Genomic DNA, 25,859 nt, shown 5'->3' with positions numbered 1-25,859 from the left:
GCAGGTTATTGTCTCCTGATTCCGACACAGCAAGTGTTTTTAAAAATGGAAGTTGTCTTTTTGTTTGAAAACAATCTCTCTGGAGAMGAGCAAAAGCAGTTTTTGAAAGATGTGTAAACCAGCTGCCTAAGCGTCATTTGCTGACATACCATGGACTCTTGYGATGTAGCTGTTGTGATTGTCTAGTAGCTTAGGATACAAAACAAGATTTTGGATGCCAAGATACATAAATGGATTAAGAGGACCAGAGGCTGTACTTTTTTGAAAAGGACACAGGATCTGACCATCTGCATTAAATATTTTCCAGGAATATTAGAGCCCAGAGCGGGGGAAATTTTGCAATAGGTTGCTTTGAAAAGTTTTCTTTCTACTCCTTTCTTTCAAGCTGGCTTTACAAACTATACCAAATAAAAAGTAAATTCTCTAAGGAGGTTAGCAATTTGCTTCCCTTACAACATTGTTCCCTCAATACCAGGACAGCACAAGCATTTTAGACCACAGCAGAGTTACACTGATTGACAGTGATAGTGTGGCCGATTTTGAGTCCTCTTAAGATAGGTGGCTTTATTGTCAGCTCCATTATATTTCACATGAAGCTGCTAAAGAAAAACAACAGCAGAACTGCAGCAAATGGACCAGGGTCTCCTACCTGCAGCCCCTCTCAGGGGAGGGCTCATTACCCAAAGTGTATTCTGTGAAACATCTTACACCTCACTCACATGAAGTTTCATGGGGATTTTACTTTGTTGAATAGGTGATTTGGGCCCTATTTGRTCTCTCATTCTTCTGACAATAAAAGGGAAAAAGCCAGTGTGGAGTCACCAGCAAGTCCTGAAATTATCCAACCCATTTGCAATAATTGCAACTGCTTTTAAACTCACCATAACTCCAGACATCACTTTGATGAGTGTAAATTCGGTGTAAAATTGACTCCAATGCCATCCATTTAATTGGAACCTAGTAAAATTCACAAAGAATACTTAGGAGGCTGACACAAAATTTATCAGGGATATTTACCACCAGGTGGTAAATATTAAAAGGGATAATAAATATAATAAATATTATCAGGGATATTTACCACCAGGTGGTGTGTAAATCAATAGTTTGGTTGCACAAGTTAAAAACCAAAAACAGCCAAAGCAACTATCTGAATGGTAGAAGAGGCAACTTTTGAGTCCCCCTTTTTTATTTTCGTATATTATTAAGAACCTGGAAACATATGGAATACTAAGTATATCAGAAATACTTCTTACTAAACAGTTTTACATTATTTTTAATGGTCAACTAACTACATTTTAAGCCTTCTATCAGAACAGGACACAAATCCARTCTTAGGCTACATGACAAAGACTGATGTACAGTCATATGGTTTCTATTTATGGCCTCTGCAATATTTGCAACAGCTTCTCCCTAATTTCTCAGCAGGACGCATTCCCTCCATCAGCACACAGTACAACATCAAGGCCTGTTGAACCAAGTCTGACAGGTCTTTCTTCTGCTATAAATACACAACATTCCCTTTCTCTTTATAAACTATGCAGTGTTATTGGTGTTGGCTACACTGATGAATTTTCCCAGACAATCTGGGTGGGAATTTCAAAAGCATTCACTGCTCTGCTATCTCTGCTCCCACTGCAGTGCCACTGGCCTGATGCTGCTTTGGCTGATTTCAGAGGACTTCCACAGCTTCAAAGGCAGCACGCTGAGATGGCAGCTGAGAGCTTTGAAAAACACACTCCATTTCCCCCCCCCTTTGTTTGAGCCTGGTGCACAAGCACAAACACCAGCAGATGTGCGGTGGTTCATTCTGCAGCGCKCTTTACCTTGCCTCCCTCGGCGTGRTATTCCTTCTCGTCYGCTCCCAGCAGCTTTGCCAGCCCAAAGTCCGTGATTTTCACGTGTTGAGGAGTCTTAACAAGGACGTTCCTGGCAGCAAGGTCACGGTGCACCAGGCGCCGTTCCTCCAGGTAGTTCATTCCCTTCAATAGAACACACTGCTGGTAAGGCACTCGGAGCTCRGACAAAGCCACCAAACTTCAGCTGCTTTGTGTTAACCACACACAGCACCATAAACATGTGGTGAGTTATCCCACCTCCTGTCTCCATTGCCATGATGTTTATTGCAGGATGAGGGTATCTGCTCACACTGTTACAACTACCCTCCAGGAACCTTCTTGTGGGTCCATGCACTGGTGCAGTGATAAAGGAAAAAGAGGCAGTAGCAAGTATAGTAGATAATGGCAGGGGATGTGGTTCCTTTGGGATTTAGWTCAAGAAATACAAAATCAGGATGGAACTTAGAAATACGGGGACAAATTCTTCTTTCAGCTGTACTTGTGCAAACCCAGTGACTCCAGGAGAGCACAGCACAGGGTTTAACTATCTCTGGTTATCTTGTACACATGCTGACGCTACAGATAGCGTTTAGGCAATCATTCAAAGTTGCATGCACTGTGTTTTACTACAAGCTGTATACTCTGCCTTCTCCTTTCTAACGTTGAGCCACCCCACTGCAAAGGTGAAAATGGAGGGGAAAAAGAAATTAATTTTAAGTCTGAACTCATAGTTGGATCCATTTYCTGGTCCTCTTTGAAAAAGGAAACTCTTCCAGTTTCACTGCCTCMCATGATTAGCCTGGATTCACCATAGCATACGTGCTTTATTGGTCTGACTGCCTCTTGAGGGAGAAAGTAACTAATTGTGCTGCATTGACTTCTAAAGCATAAATTTAACAGTTRTGTTTCTGACCACAGAGATTACTCCCCTTTCCCTCGACACCAGTCTCTTAGTGTATGGAACCAGAAAGTTCATAATTTCCAACTTTCCTGCAATATCTTTTCCAAAACCTGCAATTATTCGCAGCCCATATGTTTCTGCTGGTGGTAGCTTATGCACTTGTATTTTCATGAAGAGAATTGACAAAAAATTACTTTTAACSTACAGAGGTAAAATCAAAACAATCATGTTGATGAGATGGCGGAGGACTGGAGGGAATAATTGCTTTCYAGCCTCCACCCACTTCCTGAGCCCACTTCTAACCTGGACCACCATCGAATTCTCCCCCCAAATCCCTCAGCAGAATTTCACCCATGCACTGTAAATGTTGCCAAAACAAACCACCCAAACAAAGTGGCGCAGTGCCACGACGAGCGTGCACTGAATCACACAAATAGATCTTTAGCAAGCAGAGCTCTTGAAAAGAGCAAACTCTTGAGTTGCTGACAGAAAACAGACTATCTTAAAAAAAAATAATAATCCCAGCAGGACAAAATAATTTCCTGCTAAACATGACTTGCTGCAGAGGCTAATAAGACTCTRAGCTGCTTAAGGCGCTGATGGCTGAAAGATTTGTGCACGTGCATAATTCTGCACTGAAGATGTTGAACTGCCCATTTAGAAAGTTCAGCAGATCTTTAATTGTGTGCAGGCTTGGGATTTAAGCCATTTTTCATCACTAAGCATGAGACCACTGTGTTCAAAGAGTTCCTTCACAGTGTTTCTGCACATGGAAAGTCTATGCTCTGTCATAACATCTTGCCTGAAAGAGAGGACTCCATGCCTCAGGGAAAGATAATGTTTGTAAAAGATGCAAAGAAAACTTACTTCAAAGCTGTGAAAATAGGAACAAAAATAAGCTTCCCAGGGAACTTGTCTCCTGCTAGTTTGTATTTGTTTCAATTTTTTCCCCTCATAAGTAAATTTTTTACGAGTCAGAGAATGTTCAAAAATCTGGCATAGCTTTATCAGAGTAGTATCACCAGACACATTGGTGGGAAAAAGCTGTGCACAAGATTTATGAGTGCTTTGAGGAGAACTTCAGTGTGGAGCAGCACAAAAGAGTATGTTGAAGGTCAGGCATCACTGACAAGGGTAGAAGTTGCTACAGGCAAATGTTGAACCAACATGAAAAAATCAAACAGAAGCAAACAATTGTGAATGGCAACCTTTTGGGCAAGCAATGCCCCAAGGATCCATCTGGGGACCGATTGTGCCACCTTAAAAATTAACAAGGAGAAGAAGGAGGAGGGAAATATGGCCTTCAGCTCATCCTCCAAAGGGACTGAAAGCAGGACAGAGCAGTAATTGATTTCAAACAAGAAAACAAAAGAGTCACAAAAAGGCGGCTCATCCCGGGTGGACACATAAAGTAAAATTCACTTGTTGCGGAGAGCAATGTAAAAAAAAAGTACACACACTGAGATGAAAAATGTGCTCTGTAGACATTTGGTGGATACATTTCTGAGGTCCTCAGCACATTTCCTGAAAGCAAACCACAGCTGGGTGAGCCTGGGATGTATACAAGRCCTCGAGGGACCGATAAGGTTTTAAGTGTGTGGTTTTCCTGAAGATTGGGATTCCTGACATAAGCAGCATTAAAGCAACCAGGCTGTGTGGACTCTGCCATCTCATGTGATGAATCTAAAGCTCTTTTTTTTTTTGTTGCTCTTGCTTCATTCTTCCACCTTGCAAATGGCTAACCACCATCCAAACACAGCACGCTGCTGCTAAGGGCTAGAGGCTGTACTGCAGTTCCTTTGCTGTTCTCTTGCAAACAGTASCAGTTGTAATAATGAGTCTTTTATGGCCACTGCAGTTAGCCTACAGACACCAACTCAGCACCTATAAAGTACAGACCAGCTCTRGAGTGCCTGAATGCCTTTTAATCAAAGCCAGCCCGCACAAGGATGGAGCTGGTATTCAATAGTGAGCAGTTTTGATCCTCCTGATCTCAGTCAGATCAGAGATTTCMGCATGAAACTCTCCCAGACACACAAGAAGGTGTATTCAAAAACATCACTGTCCTGAAGAAATCCACTGATGGAAGCAGCATTTTGCTATGGGAATCGCCAAATTCTATTGCCTTCCCTGCTGCTTGTGCTGCATCACATTTGCACTGCATTATCATTTGAATACTGGGTGTTTAGTTTGGACTTAAATGTCTTGGTGGTAGTACTACACTGTCTAGGAGCATTTTGAAGAATAGTTAAGGTCTGCTCATGAGCATGAAAATAGTAAATTGCTCAAGAGAAGGTAACTGCTCCCTTGCCATGCATAAGATACCTAGGATCAGGGTGGTGAAACAGAAAGATTTGTGGAGACAGGTAGTTAAATACATTACATGCTGTCAGATCTCTGAGTTTTGGCTGGAGTTCTGGTCYGCTTACCTTTGCAATCTGCACACACCAGTTGAGAAGGTACTGGGAGCCGATGTTGTCCTTGTGCTCTCGGATGTAATCCAGGAGGCAGCCGTAAGGCATCAGCTGTGTGATGAGCTGAACAGTTGAAGTGAGACAGATTCCCAGCAAGCGACACACATGAGGGTTGTCAACACTAGCCATCACATAAGCCTCCTGAGAAGAAAGGCAAAAAAAGCAGTCTGAAACACTCCCTTTGGCATGACATGAATATTTGGAGGCAGTTTAAAATAAAGTTGGTAATTCAAGAGGTTGATAAAATACTATATGCAAGCTCTGTGCCTGATATCACATATGAATTACACATATTTCCCACTCTGTGAACCAACTGTTTTCCATTCACTGGAACGTATAGATCTTGGACACCAAATCATCACTGAGATGCCACAGAAGAGCCAGTCTCTCTCACTACTGGCACAGAAAGCATACATTGGAAATAAAATCCTGGGAGTTAAAACTTACAGACCAAGGAGGAATTAATAAATTGAACATCAGCTGGAAGCTGATGGGATTTCATAATTCTGAGCACCTAATTGCAAGGGCAACACAATTTGTGAACATGTGTCACATGACTTTTTTTTCCCCACAGACCACTTCATAAAACAGACTGGAAATCAGTGTTGTTGAGACTTCTGCTTCCCCGTCAAGTTTGGTACTAACCCAGAAAGTCAAAGCTAATCTAGAACGTGACTGACAATCTCATTTCTTAAGRGACTGTGTTCTTGACCATGTTGTTSTTCAGTCCATRTCAYAGCAAACAGATATTATTAATYAGTTCACCACTTYAGAAGTTTGAATGCRTGTCTTTAAGWAATAATGGTGAAAATATTGCCCTCAATTGGAAAAGATGTTTTAGACTTATGTAGCAATGTAAATGATACCTGAAAGGTACTRGAATGTGGGAGCCCAAGCATAAAAGACCCTTTGGTCAACAAGAATTTTGGGGTTTGTTTTCATACATATGTGAAAAATCTACATTTTTTTCAAATGTGGGTGCACCCTATGTAGCTTCAGGTACCTAGCTAAGATCTCCAAGGTACCTTCTCTTCTTTTGYTCTTCTGTGGGAAGACAAAGACCCCATTCAGAGGCTGGTTTAAACACGTCCTTTCACATGGCCATAGGGATAAAAACCCCTGACCTCATGGTTTTTGTGTGCAAAAACTACTTAGGAATTGAAATTTTAGATCTATTTKTATACTCCAATCCACTGCAAAGTGCCAGCTCAAAGAAAGGATTCCAACTTTGGGAAAAAAATGAGAGCTGCAGTTGTTTGGTTTCTTTAAGTGATTTGTGTCTGATTTACAGAATGTCACTTTTAGGTATTTTAGAAGTCATTTGATTGAAAAGCAGCACAAGGGGAAAGGGATAGGAATTTTTCCATTCAGCGAGCAGGTGAGCATCTTGAGTCAGCATTTGGAGTAACACCAACCTCTTGGCAATTCAGTTTAGCAGTCCCCCAAAGCCTCAAATCACAGGCAAGATACTGATGGTGCAAAGGAAGGAGCAAATCTGCTCTTTCTAAGAGCTTAAGAAAATAAATACCACAGCACTTTACTCATCTCATGATCTAGCAAGCACTCCACAGATGTCACATAGCTCCATAGCTGGTGAGAACTATTATTAAACAGAGTTATTAAAGCAATGACGTTGGAGAAATAAGCAACCCCAATTCTTAAGCAATGCTTTCTGGCCTCAGTGCTGTTGCTTAATGTACCAGCCTAAGCAAAATATGATGCAATGCAGTCTCTTTTGAGGTACTAGTTCTGCATTTGGTATCCTTGTTTTGGAACCCTTGGGATGACAGTGGCCTCCAGGCRCATGGGTTAAGAAGGATCTCCCACAGAACTGGTAAGAGCTCCTCAATCTACTGCATGATGAGGGCACACCATAGAAAAACATCCCTCTGCCATGGATAGCACTGATCCTGTGAACTAGCTCAAGGGAAGATAAAGCAGGAACACAATCTGCTATTCTCTGTAGATATTTGTGGCATCATTTTTAGAGAATTTTGCAAATTTGTTATCCAATACTCAGATATAAGCAGAGATTAAAATGGCATCTTTTCCCTATGCTTCCAAACTGAGCTGTTGTGTGATGAAGGATGCCTTGCTTCCTGTTGGGCCTCAGATCCATATTGTGTTCATTTTGGCAGGACGGGGTCGAGGGTTGGAGCTGTTCTCTCTGCCCATCTGCCACGCAGCCCACGTGGGGCTGAGCACGGGGGTGCTGCAGGAGCAGGGTGGGCGTTTGGGCCACATGGAGAGYATCCAAGTGTCGACACTGCCTCTTCCATCTGATACTGCAAAGGAAAATAGGCCACCTCCTCCTCCTCACAGAGAGCAGAACGGAGCTATTGTGTGGTTGTGGGTTCCTTTAAGTAGCCCAAGACATTAAAGTGGGTCTTTGTTTTAAGTGTTTATCTTGGAAATCTCTTCGGGTGCACTCTGACCTGCTCCAAGTATGCTTGGTATTTAACAATAACCTTTGAATTAACCCTACCCTAATAAAGTCAGCCAGAGCTTGCCTGGATTATAAGAGCTAAAGCTGCTGTGATTGCTCTGTACCTAGTGTGATTCTGTAAGACAAATTATCTTTAATTAGATATTATTATCTTTGAGGTTCCAGTGACCTTGGAAAATTAGTTGTGTAGCAAATATCTGTTTTTGAGAAGAGCTTTTGGAGTCATCCCTCTGATTTCTTTCACTAATTTTGTATTTTTTTTTTAATTTTGTTTGGAAATACAGATTTCCACCAACCAAATTATCTAAAAATGAACACGATTTAAAAAGCAAGAGCTTTTTGTTAAGCAGACTAATTCAAAGGAAAAGATAATGTTGGGATTTGCTACAGAAATTTCTTTTAGAAGAGAAAGTACTTTGATACTTTCAAAGTACTTTGAAGTACTTTCACTTCAAGAGCACAATGTCCCTGCATCTACTGCCCTATCCGGTGGTCTTGATCCACTGAAGGAAGGATGAAGTCCTGCAGACTTGTTCACTTCAGGAATTTAATGCAGTTAAGTCCAAAGCATCCTTTTTGAACATCGTGTTATGCTCCTTAACACTGTGAAGAGCAAAATGAGGGGCAGAGCTCAGGGCARGCAGCTGAGCAGCATCTCCGGCAGCTCCTCCATGCAGGGAATGCCAATCAAGGGAGGGATCACAGGCAGGCAAGGGGCAGGAATGAGGGCCACATAGGTAAGGACACGGGGAAGGGCTGAGGTTTGTCTGGAATGTAACTAAAGTAAAACCAGAATGGACGCTGCTTCCTGTRTGGACTCTGAGATGGACCACTGTTCTTCTGCACTGCTGCAATATGCACATCAGATCATATGTACATGACACACAATCTGTCGAAGCAGAGTAATGTATTGGAATAACATTCAGGGTGACTTGAAAAATCCTGTGAGCTCCAATATTGTCAGTAGCACAAGTGGTGGTTTGTTCACAGCCATTTAKCCTGAGATATTTCCCTACAAGAGTGGGCTTTTTGTTAAGAACTTCACAAGTTTCAACCATTTGAGATGAMTCTTCCCACCTGAGGCGTCATTTAATGGCCAAAATTGGACTTTAAAAAAAAAATCCCATCTAAATTCAGTCCCTACTAAAATAATAAAAAAAAAATCCAGTGTTCCCCATGGCTGAAAGATCTGTGTGTTTGATTAACAACACCATCAATTCCAGACAAACAAGTCTATTTGGGACATACCAGAGGCAGGGCAGAAAGACAGACAGATACACTTTTCTTCTTGCTTAGGACTTGACCACAGCACAGGAAATCTGAAGTTAYGCTAAACTCCTGAGTGCTCCTCTCTGCACTCAGCATTTTCCTTTCCTTGTACTTGAATTTATATATACTTGGTGCTCTATGTTCCATGGCTTTGGATCTAGATAAAACTTTCATTGATTCCAAGTTCAGGGAACTTTGTGTTTAGGACTCTGGCTCACATGTTGTAAACTCAAACATTTATGAACACCTAAATCAGTGTCCCATAGCCTTTCCCCTCTTTTTTTAAGTAAYGAGCTATATCCAAACAAGAAAATAGGATTCCTAAGCCTCTTTCAGAAAGTGAGATAATTTCTTGCATTTTAYAGCATAGAAATCAGACAGCTGGGATCTTTTTAATGTTATTTTGGATTTATAGTTAATTTAATCCTATTTAACCAAGCAACTAGCTTATGACAAGACACAGGATTTATCARTCATTAGGTCTGTTGTTATTTGGCTTAGTTGTAGCACCATGATGACAATGAAGGCTACAGCTTAAGGCCTGAAACATTGGAATAAAGAAAAAAGCATTTGTTGTAAATATATGGTCCTGACCACTCCTTGCATACTCCTTTTACCCCACAAGTATAAAATCTGCATTTGGATTGGATTAATTGCTGACACAAAAGCACTTCACAGACTGGGCTGCAAAATGCAATACTTCTAGATGGAGAAATGAATTTAGGATGCAAAATATTTCTTCCCACACAAAAGCCTGAAACCCCCCTAGCTGTTAGAGAAGAAAATCCACAGATCACTGACAACTTGGGAAAACAAACGTGAAAACTCACATCAAGTATTTCCTTGTTGGCTTTTGGTGATGTAGCCTCTCTCAACTCCTTAATAGCAACAGGAATCTTAACCTTCTCTCCTTCTGGGATCCAAAGTCCCTACCAAAAAGAAGCACAGAGAGTTATTCAGTCTCAAAAGTAGCAGGTTAATTCTCACCATTACATATACATTTTATATCTTCTAAGCAGACTTAAATATTCTCAGCAATGGAAAGATATGGAAGATAACAAAAATATGCAAAAAATATGCAAAAAAATGTGTCTTGTGGATATTACTAAATTTTTGTTACTAGAATCGTATTTCTCTTTCAGTCACCTCTACCGTACTTTTTTTAAAAAACATGYTCATTACTGTCCCTGTGTAAACAGCTCAAGAGATGCATAAAGAGCAGCTTTTGTGGATGGAAATCTAATTAGAGAATCACAGCAACTGCATGTGCAAAACCTTGCCACTTCCAATTTATAAATCATGGGATGAAAACAATTAGCATTTTCCCCACTAAAACGAGATGACATCCATACTGAACAAATAATCCAGTCCCATACATATGCAGTGGCAGGGAAGYCCATGTGCAACTGGTGCAGTGCTCTACATCTACAGTGCCAGGAGGCCATTTAGGTGTCAGGTCAGCAGTGTGGCACCGTGAGGACATGGTGCTGCAATGCCCAGCAGTGCGGGTGCACATCTGCACATCTTTTTGTGCCCCTGAAGCTCCTAATCCTAGCTGGAAGCCTGATTCAGAATAGAGCTTTATAAAGGTAGAGGAACCTACAGTTATTGGCAAAGCCTGAAACATATATCCTGAATAAAGGGAGGAGCACAGAAAAGTGGAATTTGATGAAGAAGAAGCACAGAGGATAAACAAACACCAAGAGAAAAATTACCTTGTGAACCTACACAACTAAAGATGTGCAGACAYTTCCACACATCGGAATCAGTTGTAATGAAAGAATGATTAAAAATTATAAAAACAAGAGCCCAGATGACACAGAAAAACAGTTTTCCACTGAGCTAACCAAAATGCATTTTATTTTTCTCCTTAATATTCACAATGGGATGTATTTTACCGTGGTAGTTTTTAAGTCAAGATCTTTCTTCTATGGGTTTCAGCAGTATGCTTTGGYGAAGTTTTATGTAAACCTTCCCCTGTTACCCAGCTCCTAACAAAACTAATGGTGACTGAGTAAACTCTCTACCCTTCAATAGATAGATACATGCTATAAAATCTAGTTTAAAAAAAAAAATCTACAAATTGATTGGAGCTCCCAGTTTTTGCTTTGTTTCAGAAGGAGGGAGCAAGATGAAAAGGAGAACAGAAATATGGTGATCTTACCTTATAAACAGTGCCAAAAGCTCCAGAGCCTAAAACTTTGACCTTTTTAAATTCTGTTTCCTTTAAAATTCTCAGGTGAGCCTGGTTTGGTGCCTCCCCGCTGGGTGTCAGTGGTTCGACAAGCTGGTGCAGGGAGAAGATAATGTTAGAAGGTTACACAGTTTGGAAGGTTGAACACTTTGGGGAAGCAAATCTTTCTTTTAAAATAATGAACATTTGATTCCATGAGAAGTTTGCAGGAGGATAGCTCTGCTCTGACTTGCAGGAATAAATACCTGCTCCAAAAATCAAGCAACTGCCATTTTGAAGGAGAATGAAGGAATACTCTTCTCAAATGGAGGCTTTGACTTCAAAGCCTTGAAACACATGGCATGAAAAATAATTTAATTACCACAGATGCTAAAGGAGATTATTTCTGTTTTGAACTTGTGAATAAATTATTAAAATGTTTAAAATAATGGGCAAGAATCACCTGCAACCTTTCATGMCTGCTCTTGTTTAACTGGATAAAATTCCCATGGTACCAGTGGTACCCCCAAAACCACACGGTGTACAGTCAGYAATGGAAACTCTGACAGTTATTCTTTCCTCAAAAAAAAAAGGATGTTGAATTGGCTATCGATTTTTTCAAAATTTGACCTAAGCCTTATTGCAAACAGCAGTAATGCCCTCCTAAGATATTTAATACTTTTATGATGCATAAGTCAGCTTTTTCCTTAGTGTTTTTCTTTTGGCTTTTCCTTTGACTATGACCATWTTCAGCTAGATTCAATCTGATTTTAGAGGGTCAGCAGCCTCTCTGTTGTGATGAAATATCCTCATTTTGAGGAGTCCAGAGGGTACAATATGTGCTGAGCACAAATTGAAACCTATCATCACAATTGCAAGATATAGCAGTATGTAAAATATAGTTTGGTAGTGCAGTGAAAAACAGGCTGGCTTTTTTTTCTTTTCTTTTTTTTTTTTTTTTTAAGGATATTAGCAGCTGACTCTGCAAAGCTGGCAGGTACAGAAGGAGGCTGCAACTGGGATTTTAGCAGAATGTTAAAAAGAACTGGCTTTTTTACTAGAACTGGACTAGAAAGAGAAGGGGGCTAACCACAAAAGGGCAGCTTCTATCCAGGATTAGGAATTTTGCTATATATGAGGTATCCAGAGGGCGATGCTGTAATGCTCACAAAAAAATGCTTTTTTTGTTTTTGCAAAAAAACAAAAAGCAGTGTGGAAACCTTGCTCATACCTAACAAGTTGAACCATTCACTTTGATGACTTTGTGGGCTTTTTGTGCTAGAAACAAGCCAAAAGCAAGACATAAACACTTCCGCAATTGCTTTCCCTCCTCTCCTTTTTTTTTTTTTTCACAGGATCAGGCATGCACCTGATCAAGGGGGTAAAATTTTCAAAAGCTTCCCAAGCTGCCACAGGAGCCTCAAGGCTTGTCTGCAGGCASACACGATTTGAGGCTGAAGGTCTACACAGCAAGGTCGTATGGAGCAGCAAACAAACTGCCCCTCACCCTGAAGGTGTCGTTTTTCCTGAGTAGACAATCTTAATGACTTTCCTTGGGATTGATACATCCAAATGGCTTMAATCTTTTGAAAGTTATGTAGAGAGGGATGAGATTTGAGATTAAGTGAGAAGATGTTGGGTGCATGTCCCCCCTTTGCTGAGTAGTGTGGCAGCTGCGGTGTTTCCCGTTCCAAGGGATTGCTGAGGCACGAGGGAGATGCAGGGTGCTTTAATCCTCTGGCACAAGGAGGAGGGGACCCACTGGCCCAGATGAAGCAGGGGTGCAGCAGCACTCACCTCCCTCTCCTGCAGCAGCCGGCGCAGGGTGCGCTTCCTGACGATGTGGCGTCGGCGCAGGTACAGCCCGATGCCCAAACCCACCACCACCAGGCACAGCAGACCCCCAACAACGCCGGCTGCGATGGACGGGATCTTGGAGCTGCAGACACAGAAGAAAATTCTTAGGTGTAAGATTTTAAAGAAACCCTGCAGATGATGCAGGAAGCTTTAGGTTCTAATCAAACACGCAGTCTGGACATCCACTTAAGCATATTTGATATTTCAGATTTCTTTATTAGAGCCTGGTAATTTCAAATTTAAGKTGAATAGAAAAGCCTGTTTTCCAAGGTTATTTTTTAGTGTACTTAAAGATCCCAGCATTTTTCTTTATTGCCCCGGGGATAACTATTAAATGCAGTCACTTTGTAACAGAACTTCTAGGCTGAATTTCCCTTGCCATAGCATGAGGACTTTGTTGCCAGAAACTAAATCCCTCTCTCAGTCAGAGAAGACTTCTTGCTTGTTGCACGACCTTGAACACATCATGAAGTCAAAGACTGATTTCAGATCTACACAGCATTTGGAGATGCACAAATCACAGGGCTGGAAAAGATGCTCTGCATCTCTGAGTCTCCTGTTAACACAGGTAAGTATATCTGCTCTAAACATACCTCTCTCTGCCCTCAATCCTTTCTTTTTCCATCCCCTCCTTTTATTCCTCAGTAACAGATCCCAGGTCTCACCTTGACAAAAATTGTAGGCAGAACAAGATTTTGAAGGCTTGTGCCAGTAGCAACAYTTCTCAGTTCTTTGAAATATTTTTAGAGGTCTGAGCCTGCTCTAATCTGCCACTTCCCTGTAAAAAGCTGAAGCCTCAACTTTAGTCCCAGCCCTGTAGTGTCCGCTGTGGAAATGTAAACACACACACATTCCTTCCAGCTCTGCCATTAATTGTAGCAGATGAAATACTCACCCATTTGGACAGCCTTCAAGACCTGGCCCTTTGCACCTGTGAACACAAATGAACATTACAAATGTAGTAGCTGCAGCCTACATAGTTCTGTAATTCCAACTAAGATGAGTGCTACTGATTGAAAAGTTTGTGTTTCAGAGCAGTCCAAGTTTTAACATAYGAATTTGTGATAGTCATACACTTCATTAAATACCAGTCAACAAAACCTTTTATCTAGAGCAATAGCTATGCTGAATACTTAATTTAAAGAACATTTTAAAATAACATTTAACATGTGGAGAAGTGAGGGATGGCACAGATACACAAAATTCATGGATTCCCAGGCTCTGTGCAGAGCCCGGGGCTGACTGTGGAGGAGGACAGAAGTAGCCTCCCCCTGGGACAAGGACACAAATCCATGTGGAAACACATCTGCAATGAACCTTGTTGCATTCCTCCTGGATATTGCTTGTTTCCTGATTAGGTAAAGTTTTCAATTTCCAGACTTTCCATTGCAATGGAAAACTTTGTTAAAAGATACACAGACTCCCATCAACAATGGGATTTGACAGTATTTTCTCCAATTATAGTTTGTTGGCATGTGTCCATGACATTTTTCCTTTAGAATCCAAAGTCCCAAGTTACTGGTAATATAAACAGGTACTACAGTTACCCAGAGAGACAGGAACTCTACTAGCAAGTCATTCACCCTCCATTTGAATTTAAAATGCTCAAAACTTTGGCAGCACAGTGCAAAAACCCAACACAGATGAAAACAGTGATTGCATTCACTTGATGGTCTAATGAGTGTGAGAGGCACGGCGCATTCCCCATGTGCTGCTGGGCTACAAGATGTATGCTCTTCATGGGAATTGTGGTCTTTGTGGTGTCTACTAAGGAAGGAGAGCATTACAGAGAGGGTGACATCACCTCTGGAAAACAGAGCACAGGAAGGAGTAAAGTCCAGTTTGCGGTATCCACTCCCTGCACTGACTTAAAGAAAATGGATCATCCCAAAACAGCTCCAGAGTAGGTCAAGTAGGGGGTAAGGAGCAAGCCCGTGCCAGGAAAACTGCTCTGGAATCCCTCTCATTGAGAGGAGGAACAAGAAAAAATTCAAAATGCCAAGTAGAGTTGCAGATCTTCTCTCATAAGTTGATCTAGGCCTGGGAAGGAAGAGTGAAGCAAYTACTTGTTTTATTGGGGCTTTGTTTGTTTGTTTGTTTTCACTACTTGGATCTTCCCTTGAGTATTTGCCTTGTTTCTGTGCCAACTCAGTGCTCCAAGACCCAGCATCTGGAAGGTCTCGTGAGTTCACTGGGCTCCCATGCAAGAATGTGCATCCTGGAGCCCTGGACATGCTGGAAGTGYTGTGCATACCGATTCCCGGATTCCGGATCCCCAGCCTTGCTGGCTTTCCTATCTGTATAAAGCACACTTTGTTTGTGCACTGGTGTAACCGAGCGCAGAGAGGCTGCACGTGCAGGGCACAGCCAGAGCGCTTTGGTCACAGGAGACAGAGCTCACCTCGAGCTTCTCTCTTTGGCTGCTCAATGCAAAACTGATCCAGGACTCCAGACTTCATCCAGTAAAGCTCTACCATCTGGATAGCAGTTTCTAATTCTAATAATKCTAATAGCAATTTCTAATGCAACAAAACATGTGCAGCTGCTCTTGGTAAGAATGAGAAATTAGAAGAGCTCACTTTATTTCAGAATATGACTACTGTCCTGCAAAGTATCTGTTCCTCAAAATTCATGTTACTTTATGATGGCAAGTCCTCTATGTGCTTCTTAAAAACAAACAAAACTAGCTGAGGGGACTGTATCTTCAGTCTGAAGAAAGTGATCWGTTCTTCTCTTATAGATCAAAATAGAGGCAGGAGAAATGTAGGTTTTTATCAGTCTGCTTCCTTTTCCCACACAAATCCATCAAGTCTGGTGGGATAAAGTAAAAAGGTGTTTGGGAGGAAACAGACAGATCAGCTTGTGCTTTTCAAATCCCACTTGGTTTTCTGATTAATTTCGTAAGTCAGAGAAGAAACAAAGCCTATAAGAATTATTCCTTCAGGATTATATATAACTACCTTTCTTAATGTGGAATTTTATGATGAGACCCAACATAAGTAACCCAGATTTTATGGAATCAAAACAATCACATTTTCCATTCCTGAGTAATTTTTCTTCTGCTTACAGAAATCAAGATGACAAATGTGACCTTAAGTTATGAAGTACYTCAAGATCTTATGGATATATTGGATGAATAATAACAACAGTTGTAGTCTTTGATATATTTCTCTACCTRTTGGAAAATAAGTTCTTGTACAGTTCCTGAAAACTACTTCATCCTGAACTCAGCATTCTACCTGTCTATGTAAATATTACTTGTCCTGGTGTAGRCACAGCTATTTATTTCCTAAATCCATCAAGATTTTAGCAACTTTCTCCTTGACCCATAGTTCTTAATTTGATGTAATACAGTCAAGTTGTAATGAATAATGGGCTTTCAGGGGGCACTTGCACTGTATCAGCCTAAGTCACTTCACAATCATAAAAAAAAGTAAAAGAATTTTTAAACCTTTTCAAAACTTTACAAACATTTTACTTTGTTCTTTCTTCCTAATTAACCTTCCAAGTATAACAAAGGCACAGGAATTGTGCTGTGCTTTTGCAGGTTTCCCTCTCAGATCCCCTGGCCACCTTCTCATCTGCTCCAAGAGTCCCTTAGCATTTAAAACACAGACTGGTGGRACACACTGTGTTGGTAGCAACTGTGGATGGAGGCAGAAAGTGTCAGCTGTGATATTGGCTACCGTGGTGGCCTCTCTCTTCCTTGCTTATCCTCTCCAGCAGCTGTGTCTGAGTCTGATTGCTGCACTCTGGGAGACTGGCAAGGGAAAACCAAATCCTTCAACATTGACCAGATCAATTAAGATGGTGAGTTTCATTAGTTGCTGATCATATAAATGGGGTAATTTCAGGGCTTTTGAGATGTTGCTTTCTTTATGGCAGCATATATTCCCAGCTGTACTAGAGGTAGGGCAGAAGGAATCTTGTGTACAAAATCCCCCAAGAGAATGCAGGAGAACTAGGGGAGAAGGGGTCTTTTGGGCTAAGCAGGAGAAAGCATCCTTCATTCTGTTTCCTAGTAAAGGCTGAAAAATGGACTCAGCAAAAAAAATGAGACTCGGAGGGATTCTTGGTGGCATTACAGAAGAAGCAGTGTGTGACCAGTGTGTACAGCTAAAGCGAAAACCTCAAGCGTGTGACAAAACTCAGGTGGGAAGAGAAGTCTGTTACTTGAAGCTTCTTCAAATAAGGAAAACAGAGCGAGATCCTGGGAACCCTCACTTGCATGATTACTGAAGTCAGCACACTTAATCATGCTGATAAGATTTTGTGGGCTCTAGCCGTGAAATTGGACAGGGACAGAAATGAAGTTGTTGTTTCTTGTCGTGCAGGAATTGCTGAGACTGTGGTTTCCAAGGATGCATAAGCTTTGTGAGACAGATGTTTTCCACCCACTGCTGAACAGATCCATTCCCACAGCAAAATGAGGGAAAGGCGTGAAAAGAAATGGCATTGCTGATGGATTGTCTTCAGAGGGACAGTGCTGAGCCAGACTGCATGTTCCTATATTATGCCACTGATACTGGCTCCCTACTCACCCATGGCCACAGATGTCCCATCTGTATAGSAAAAAGGCACACTACCTCCTTCTAGCTCTCTTGAACCCTCCAGGGATACAGCCCAGTTCATCAGCCACATTTGGGCAGCAACTCGAATGGGGCTACTGAGCATGTTCACAACGTAACTGATGCAAACTCAGCCCAGTTTTTTCATGTGAAACATGAAATTGATGCTATTCTGTCTCTCTTTTTCCCTCTTTGTTCCCTTTTCTATCCCCCTTGGTAGGAAGTGGTAGGAACACTTACCCTTCTTTACCAATAAACAGTTCTCAGATATAATATTGCTGCGTTTGTGCTTTATTTTTTTTGTCCAGGAAATCTATTAAAAGAATCCTCCCTGACTCCCTCTTTTCAAGCGGGACGGGACATACCTGTCTGGCAAATTATGTTCTCCAAGTCTGCAGCCCAGTCTAGTGTTTGATCTCACTACCAAGGCCAGGCAGTGGAAAAAAAAGCCTTGTTCAGAGGTGGTTACTTGTTACACTCATTCCACTAATCAGCTGCATTTCCATGTGGCCAGTTAGCAGGAGGATATTGGATCACTGTGGCCAGTTCACATTGTTAGGGACTACTGAGGTCCTTAATAAAAAGCARACTTATTAAGATCCCTTTTCAGCTGCAAAAATTTGTTCTCAGGCCTGCAATGGGAAGCTGTGAAAAGCCTCATCTGTGACTACCGCAAAACCAGTGAGCATCGCTGGTAAACCATGGCAAATCCACCTGGCTGGTACAACCTCCATCTGAAAACCACTGCACTGAATTTCACTACAAGCACTAGAAAGGGATGKTACTTGCTGATTCCAGCCTTCATCTCCTTTTTTCCATGAAGGTGGGGAAGTGGCAGTTGAATTAGCTGGTATGCTGTGTGATGGTTCGCCTGAATATGTTACAACTCCTCTGACACTTATTATAGACATATTATAGAAAGATTTCSGTTCAGACAGACTTGCAGGGTAAAAGGCAGGGGCCTGTGAAGGAAAATACACCAAACATGAGCTGGCTTTTTGCTCTGAAAGCATCAAATCCAATAACCAGCTTTCAAACCCTAAAACATTATCCTGTGCATCCCATGTCCTTTGGAGRCTGGAAATCAGGAGAGGAGACAGTTATTACTGTCAAAGGTTGAACAGGTCAATTCACAGCTTGTTACAGGCTGCAGTTTAAATGTGTCCCCAAATGAGGACAAAACTGGCTCWTATAAATTGAGTTTACAGCGGTGYCTGCTCATTTAGCCATGCTCACAAGGCTTTAAACTCAGATCAAGTTCGTCCCAGCATATGGAAAGAAGGTAAAAAAAAATTGCTATGTTACCCCAAGGGGATTTCCCTCCTGAAAATTGAGAGGTGCAGACAAACATGGGTCCCAGGAACCTTGCATCCACCAGATGTCACTGATGTTCCTCTCAAAACCARAGGATACAGAAATGAGCCAGGTGGGGGAAAAAAGGTGCATCACTGGTGGGTCAGTACTTCAAAATTCTGTTTTCAAGTTATCAAACAAGCCTGTTTCAAACCCCTTAAACCATTTCTTTTTCTTTCCTTCTGCATAAAGACAAAGTACCACTGGTCTTTTCCTACTTAAAAAGTYTGCCACACTCTGCTTACATTACCTGTGTCCTCCTGACCTCTCTTGCTCCCTGCAAGCTCTTCTTCTCAGTGGTTTGCCATGGGAGTATCAAGAAGAAAAAGAGCTTGAGACAAGCTGTTTCTCTTCTTCCCTGTCTCCATTCAACCCCAGATTTTACTCACCCTCGGGTGCAGTTTGGATGGCAGAGCTGGCAAACGTTATTCCCGTCAGCGTATTTCCAGACGAGGGTGTCATTCTCACCCAGAACCCCTGCTGGGCAGGATTTCACACAGTGGGGGCCATCTATGAAATGGGCACACTTCATGCAATTGTCAGGGCCCTGCAGAGAGAAACAACTTGTTTATAATGCCCTTACATCAGCCTATTCAGAAGGAAATTCAGAAGAGAAATCTAAATGCCTTCCACTGCTGGAAGTTTTCAACATCACCTGGTTTTATTACCTTGCTACCTGATATTCTTGCAAGTTACTGCTCTTGTAGGATGGAGCATACAAAAGGCAATTCCTGTGCTTAAAGCTAATATTTTCTTGCATTATATTGTCGCTTCTTTTTTCCCCTGTGTCTTCTGTCTACTTGGAAAACTTGCATTTTGCATTTTTAATGGAGAATAATTTAACGACCCCTTRATAAGGGGTTAGCTAAAAAGCAGACAGGTTGGCTGCTACCTGGTGCAATCTGCTGTCACATATTTTAAAATAGTGGACCTGGACGTACTGACACCACCCCAAAATACTGTCATCAAATCATCATTTTTCTGGTTTCTCAGCACATGTCCTTTCCTGTGTTAGGGAGAAGCACAGGATGATGGAGGCAACCCAAGGAGTCCATGCATTTTTTTTCCACCTTGAAAAGCACTTAGTTTGTATTTAAAGGCATTGCCTTTGGCCATTTCTGGCAGAACTGTTTTTATTAAGATTGTAACAGCACCATGAATGACCTAAATATTTTAAAGCAGAGGAACCAGCAATTGTGGGTCAAATTCTGCTATGGAGACAAAGCAGACCAGATCCACAGTGCCAGCTGCAGTGGGACTAGAGTAAGACATGCTATAGGAAGATTATTTTAATCACTGTAATGTCTAAGGGCCACTATAATTGACTAATTATTGGATGCTAGGCAAACATGGCACATGGGGTCAGTGCCTGAAGGAGTTTATAATGTTAATAACCTCCCTCAGGCCATTGTGCTAGGACAGAGGATGGAAATGCTTCACATTACCGAGCAGTGACTCTTTAAGCTGATGATGGGTGCCTGTGTTCTGGCCAGGACTGGGTTAATTTTTGCAGTAGYCAGGAGGAGCATGGCTGGGACATGGGGGTTAKTCTACACCACYTCATGTCATTGCCAGGGGCAGRGGGAAGGGTTTTTTTCTGAGAAGGAGGGGTTCCTTCTGGCCAAGCAAGCATGGAATTGCTGTTTCCAAGCAATCACGTGTGAATCCTTCACCTTCCTTGTGCACTTTGYTATTAATGCTGTTGCTGTTACTGTTCCCTTTTTTATCTCACTGCTGTTTCCAACAAATTGTTCTTATCTCAACCCGTGATTTTCACCTCCTATGCCACCATTCTCCCCTTCAGCCTGCCATAGGTGAAGGGGGGCAGGGAGGGAGTGAGTGAGCAGCTTGTGGYTTGGGGAGTCTCGTGGGAGTACTGATCCAGGGAGCACCATTCCTAAACCACAGCAGTAGGAGAGGGTCAAACACTCAGAGGCTGCTGGGGATGGCAAGAGGTGCTTAAAGAGTTGGGTTAAACAGAACAGAGGTGGACCTATGATGGAAGCAGGAGATTTTGATCTCCAAAAAAAAGGAAGGGAATTGGACTTATGCAATTAAGATCTGARTTTGATCTGGCGTGTTCACACCAAACTGGGAGTTGAGTAGCTRTACATTATTCAAATGTGTGCCCTGCTTGCCACAGTAAGTATTTTTTTTTTCTGTAGAAATACAAAAAATATTAAAGACCCTACAATGTCTGTGACTGTGGATTGCACATCACAAAATAAAACTAACACCCTGAGGTTTCCTATCCTGCTCCCTTGCCCCAAGATCTTGACTTTTAACCAGACCAAATAGGGTTAAAATGAGACCTCAGGATTATCYGAACATGGGAAATACATATTAATACACTATCTGAGGCCCAGGTTTGCTTAAATGAAACTGCTCTTACAGGTCCAGTGCAGGTTGCATTGTACATGGTGGAGTTTTGCACCAGGCACTCAGGGTGGCAGGGGAGGCACTTGGAGTCCTTTTCAAACTCTCTTGGCTCCCTGCAAAACAAGAACAWAAAAAGAGAAACAATTAAACCTCAGGCTGAATAGCAAGTGATATATTGTGGTCTTTCTTCTCTCCTTTTCCAGGCTTCTCCCCTTTGGCCTGAGATGATGATGATGGTACTGAGACAGGAGGAGGGACCCCCTTGGCTGCACCAGCAGCACTTGCTCAGTGCAACCAGGAGGAYGAAGAGGAAGGGCAATTTGGTTGATAGTGAAACACATGGCACTCCAGATTGCACACTACAAATTAGTTTACTTTCCCTTTTTAGCTATTCTTTAAGCACAGAACACTCACAACCATTTCTAGAGGCTTTTAAACGGTAATGATGCAAAGAGATCAGCAAAAACAGTTCATGTGATTCCAAGGCTACAAGTAATAATTAGGAAAGTTAAACAGCAAGACACTGATAATTAAATTCATGTCCTCTCTACAATACACAATGAATCATTAAAATATGAAAGTTGGGAACAGATGGTTTCAATAGCWATAAAGCTGTTCCACTTCAATTAATGGTGTTATTAATTAAACTAAATCTACTCATCATTTGACAGAAAAAATGCCCTGATCTGCCCTTCAGGTTATAATAGCTGCTAGAGGGAATTCACTTTAAAAAAAGACAGCTGCTAAACTGCAAGCCACTAGAGAAATACAAATATCAGAGGCATTAGCACCCTGACAAGTACCTGCTTAATACTCAGGAGCTTTAAAAGTCARACTTTGAAAAATTTATTGAAAAATCCCTGTAATTTTGCTGGTAGACGTGCCTTTCCACCTACATCACCTGTTGAMTTGCACACAAGGCAGCAATATTTTTTCCACGTCCTGAGTGAGGCTGAAGCAATAATTTTGCCTGAAATTGCTGCTCTCAGTGATTTTTTGATGAAAATTCATTCTCCCTTGACWGTAACTCTGCAAACTGCAAAGCTAAGCTGCTCATCTGAGCAAACCTAAGAGTCCCTTTGCAGTAAGGAAATCTACCAAGCAGTGAAACCCTGGATCTGGGGATGACTGAGCTCCCACTGGCTCTCACGCAGTGTACTTGATGTGACAGTCAGATTGGGGTTTCTTTCACAGCTCCTTTCTTTTTCATGGAAGGAAGCACAAGGCTCAGCCTCCTTGTGTGATTAAGGGATGTTTTCTTASCAGTCACCACGTCAGGAGCAAACTCCTAAGAGATACTGGATGGGGAAGGAGAGGTACCTCAGCTAGGTACTGTGTTCACGTGACATCTCTGCAAAGCTGGGGAGATCCCATGCAAACAGAGAGCCAGTTTTTTGCCTTCTTTCTAGCCACAACACATTTTAAAGACATAAAAAAACCCCATCCCATCACCAAAACCTAAAGCACCCCTGAGACACCTCACCCTTGCAGGATGTTGCACTGTTTCACACATTCCTTCTGGCGATCGAAAAACCTGCAGGAGAAGCAGTGGAAGGGCCCTGGGCCCCAGCAGCCCACGTCTGAGCACAGGGGGTCACAAACATGCTTGGCAGCAGCTGAGAGAGAAAGAGAGACAAGAACAGACATGAATGTCAAAGCAAGAGAGAGGTCAGACTCTCCATCCTTGCTCCATCTGACCAGCCAGTTTCCCCAGCCTGTTCCAAAACAGATGTGAACGGTTCTGGTAGTGTGGAAGAGGAGAAATCATACTTCTCTAAAGCACAAAGCCTGAAACTGAGTGACTTCTGGYCATTCAAGATAAGAATGAGCTCCTCTGTGACAGCTTAACAGATGTATAATGAAGTTAAGACAGGCTSAGAGAGCTGGGGTCATCCACCCTGGGGAAGAGACAGTTCTGGAGAAACTTTATTGGGGCTTTTTTGTACTTAAAGGACACTTGCAACAACTTTTTTACAAGGCCTGTAGTGACAGGACGAGGGAAAATTCTTTTAAATGGAAAGAGTGGATTTATGGATATAATGAAGACATAGTTACAATGGGTGGTGAGACATTGGCATGAGTTGCATAGGGAATTGGTGGATACCTAATCCCTGAAAGTTCAAGGTCAGATTGGATGGGACCCTGAGCAACCTGGTTTCATGAAACACATCAATGCCCACAGCAAAATCTTTAAAGGTCCAAACCATTCCCTATTTCTATGACAAATTTCTAAAATACAACGAATACAAATAAAAATTCATATTCTACAAAAATAAATAATGAGATTTTGGCTCAGGCACCACTGCAGCCAACAGCCTTAAGGTTGAACAACAGCTTTGACCTTGTCAAAAAAGGCCAATGTTAAGAGTTACACCTTTTGTGTTCTTCAACTGATGTGGCTTCACTATGCTCATAGTAGTGAAGGAGCTCCTGATCTGTTGGACACCACGAAGTCTACATTTTGTTGGAAAAAAAAAATCCCACTCTTCCCTCACCACCTTAATTAAAGCAGYATCACTGATTAATTTTGTAGCCAGAGGAACAGGGAGAAAAAAGCCTTGTTTGAATTATGAAAATGCAAGCTTACTCTTGAATTTCAGCACRAGCTTTGGTGGGGAGCAGGAATGCAGCACTGACTTACCACACTCATTTTTATCTCTATTCTGTAAAATCTTCATTTTCTGGCTCTCAGTTGCAAAGAGGCTGTGCCAGTCCATGGTGTCAGCATAGCAGAGGTTCTTGTTCCTCATAATGGCAACGTCTCCATCACTTATTTCCTTGAGGGAGCGCAGCCCTAAGGACTGTATTTTCAAGTTAACAACAGCAAGGGAATACTGGCCACTAAAATGGAGATGGACAAATAGAAAAAACATGCAAGAAAGATAATTAGTAAGCAGGGTTTACTCAGCAGGTTTTTCTCCTAGTTTTCAAATGTGTATTGCTGTGAACTGCATTTCTTCTAGCAAGATCCTGCTAAGCCCTCTAAACTTAATGCCTCATACCTGACATGCCTATTTTACGTAACACCTGCAATACTCACATCTGGTTTTGCAAGGGTTTTTTAAGCTAAAACCGGCAGGACATGCATGTTCTGACAAGYAAATGATGTGCAAYAATGGCTGTAGGTAAAGCAACTTTTATTTTGTGCTTGTCCACCAAGCCATTCTTCCTCTTGGGGCAAGCCCAGGAGGGCACTGGAAGCACTGCTGGTATCTGCACTGTCTGACAGCCTCCATCCATGACTGCCAGCTACCTCAAATCCCACAGTACTTCTGATCAGACTGTAACTCACCCCACACTGTAAAGAGCACCTTCTGTCCTGCTTGTGCTCCCAGGATGTTGGGAGAGACTCTGGTCCTGAAAGCAAGCTCAGGACAGCCCTCCATGCACAGTGCAGGGCTGAGGGTTGTTTACTCCCAGGGCACACATTTACTGCTACAAAGGTGGTGCTCTACTCCTTGCAGGGTTTGCCCCATTTTGCATCAGTTTTGGGACACCTGAGTCTCACACTGCTTGCAGCCTTGGTGTGCTCAGACAAGAGCAGCTCTAAACAGGGCTTCTCTTACAGYCACTGAGGCACATGATTTACTTACTGTTGCTTTGTTCTGCCTCGTATAATCTCCAGATTTTCAAAAGCATAGAGATCAGTGGCATTCTCGGGCCAGGCTTGAATCAACAAAAATCCTGAAAGAGGAGAAGAAGATTAAAAAATAATAATAATGGAAATAAACTCCATTATTAAGCCGTTAGTACTGGCAGCAGAACCTTCTCCTACAGCAAATCCTGCACGAGGAGAAGGCATTTGTGCTTTCCCTATGCTTATCTGAAGGATCTTAAAGTATAACGTGACACTTTAGGGAGCAAGGAGATATTTTTAAACCCCTGTTTTATAAACAGTTTACTTCTTAGCCCACCACGAGGGCTTAGGAGCATAACAGAGCATGTCAGTGAGCCGCACATCCTGCCACACCGAGACACCAGCAATGACTGCTCTCACCAGTAAATACCCTGGCTGAGAGGCTGCAGGCTCTGGACCTGTGGGAGAAAGGCARAACTCCATCCCATTTTTCAGCTGACCTCAGGGAAGAGGAAAACTGWAAAGCAGGAACACAGCAGAATAGCTACTTGCAGTGGATTTGCTGAGACAAGCAGAATTCCCCACTCAGCTGAGGTGTTTGGTAGGAAGGGGAGAATTTGGAAAATTGCAGGCTGCCGTATGAAACTCTGCCACCAGTCATTGCTACCCTGAAGGGAACCACACAGGTGACAAAGAAAAGGGGAGCTGGAGTCATGTCTGTGGGCCCAGCTCTGCTGTTACATTCATTGCATAACACTGAACACTGTTAATTGACACTTGGTGCAGGACGGCGGCGGAGCCCTGCTGGCTGCTTTGTGCTCGTGGAGACACAGCCACGCCGAGGAAGAGCTCCCCAGGCTGGAGAGGGTGTCTCCACAAGGATGATGCAAGCCATGGAGCACGCTTCCCTAAGGAGCTGCTGAAAGGTCTTCCACAAATAGAAACACACTTGTCTATTTTTAGCTGGAGTGGCACGCCTCTGCATCACCACACGCTTCTTGGGTGGCTGAGGATCTCCACTGCTTTT

General features: G+C 42.3%; 1 protein-coding gene across 2 annotated transcripts in view; it reads right to left on the bottom strand.

Moving 5' to 3' along the window:
• The window catches only part of EGFR (epidermal growth factor receptor), a 152,487-nt gene that overhangs the window by 9,566 nt on the left and 117,062 nt on the right, over positions 1–25,859 (bottom strand). For both annotated transcript variants that reach the window (XM_057365321.1, XM_057365320.1), the window contains exons 11-22: positions 24,849–24,939; positions 23,897–24,096; positions 22,739–22,871; positions 21,269–21,368; positions 19,266–19,423; positions 13,851–13,886; positions 12,896–13,037; positions 11,090–11,212; positions 9,756–9,854; positions 5,166–5,351; positions 1,824–1,979; positions 882–957 (exon numbers count right to left, since the gene is read on the bottom strand). In XM_057365321.1, the coding sequence (XP_057221304.1) occupies positions 882–957; positions 1,824–1,979; positions 5,166–5,351; positions 9,756–9,854; positions 11,090–11,212; positions 12,896–13,037; positions 13,851–13,886; positions 19,266–19,423; positions 21,269–21,368; positions 22,739–22,871; positions 23,897–24,096; positions 24,849–24,939 (1,500 nt within the window). The remainder of the gene's footprint in view (positions 1–881; positions 958–1,823; positions 1,980–5,165; positions 5,352–9,755; positions 9,855–11,089; positions 11,213–12,895; positions 13,038–13,850; positions 13,887–19,265; positions 19,424–21,268; positions 21,369–22,738; positions 22,872–23,896; positions 24,097–24,848; positions 24,940–25,859) is intronic.

This window comes from Malurus melanocephalus, unplaced genomic scaffold, assembly GCF_030028575.1.
Source record: "Malurus melanocephalus ecotype Western Australia unplaced genomic scaffold, MMel_1.1 scaffold_51, whole genome shotgun sequence".
Taxonomy (NCBI): Eukaryota; Metazoa; Chordata; class Aves; order Passeriformes; family Maluridae; genus Malurus; species Malurus melanocephalus.
This window is presented reverse-complemented; position numbering and strand designations above follow the sequence as displayed.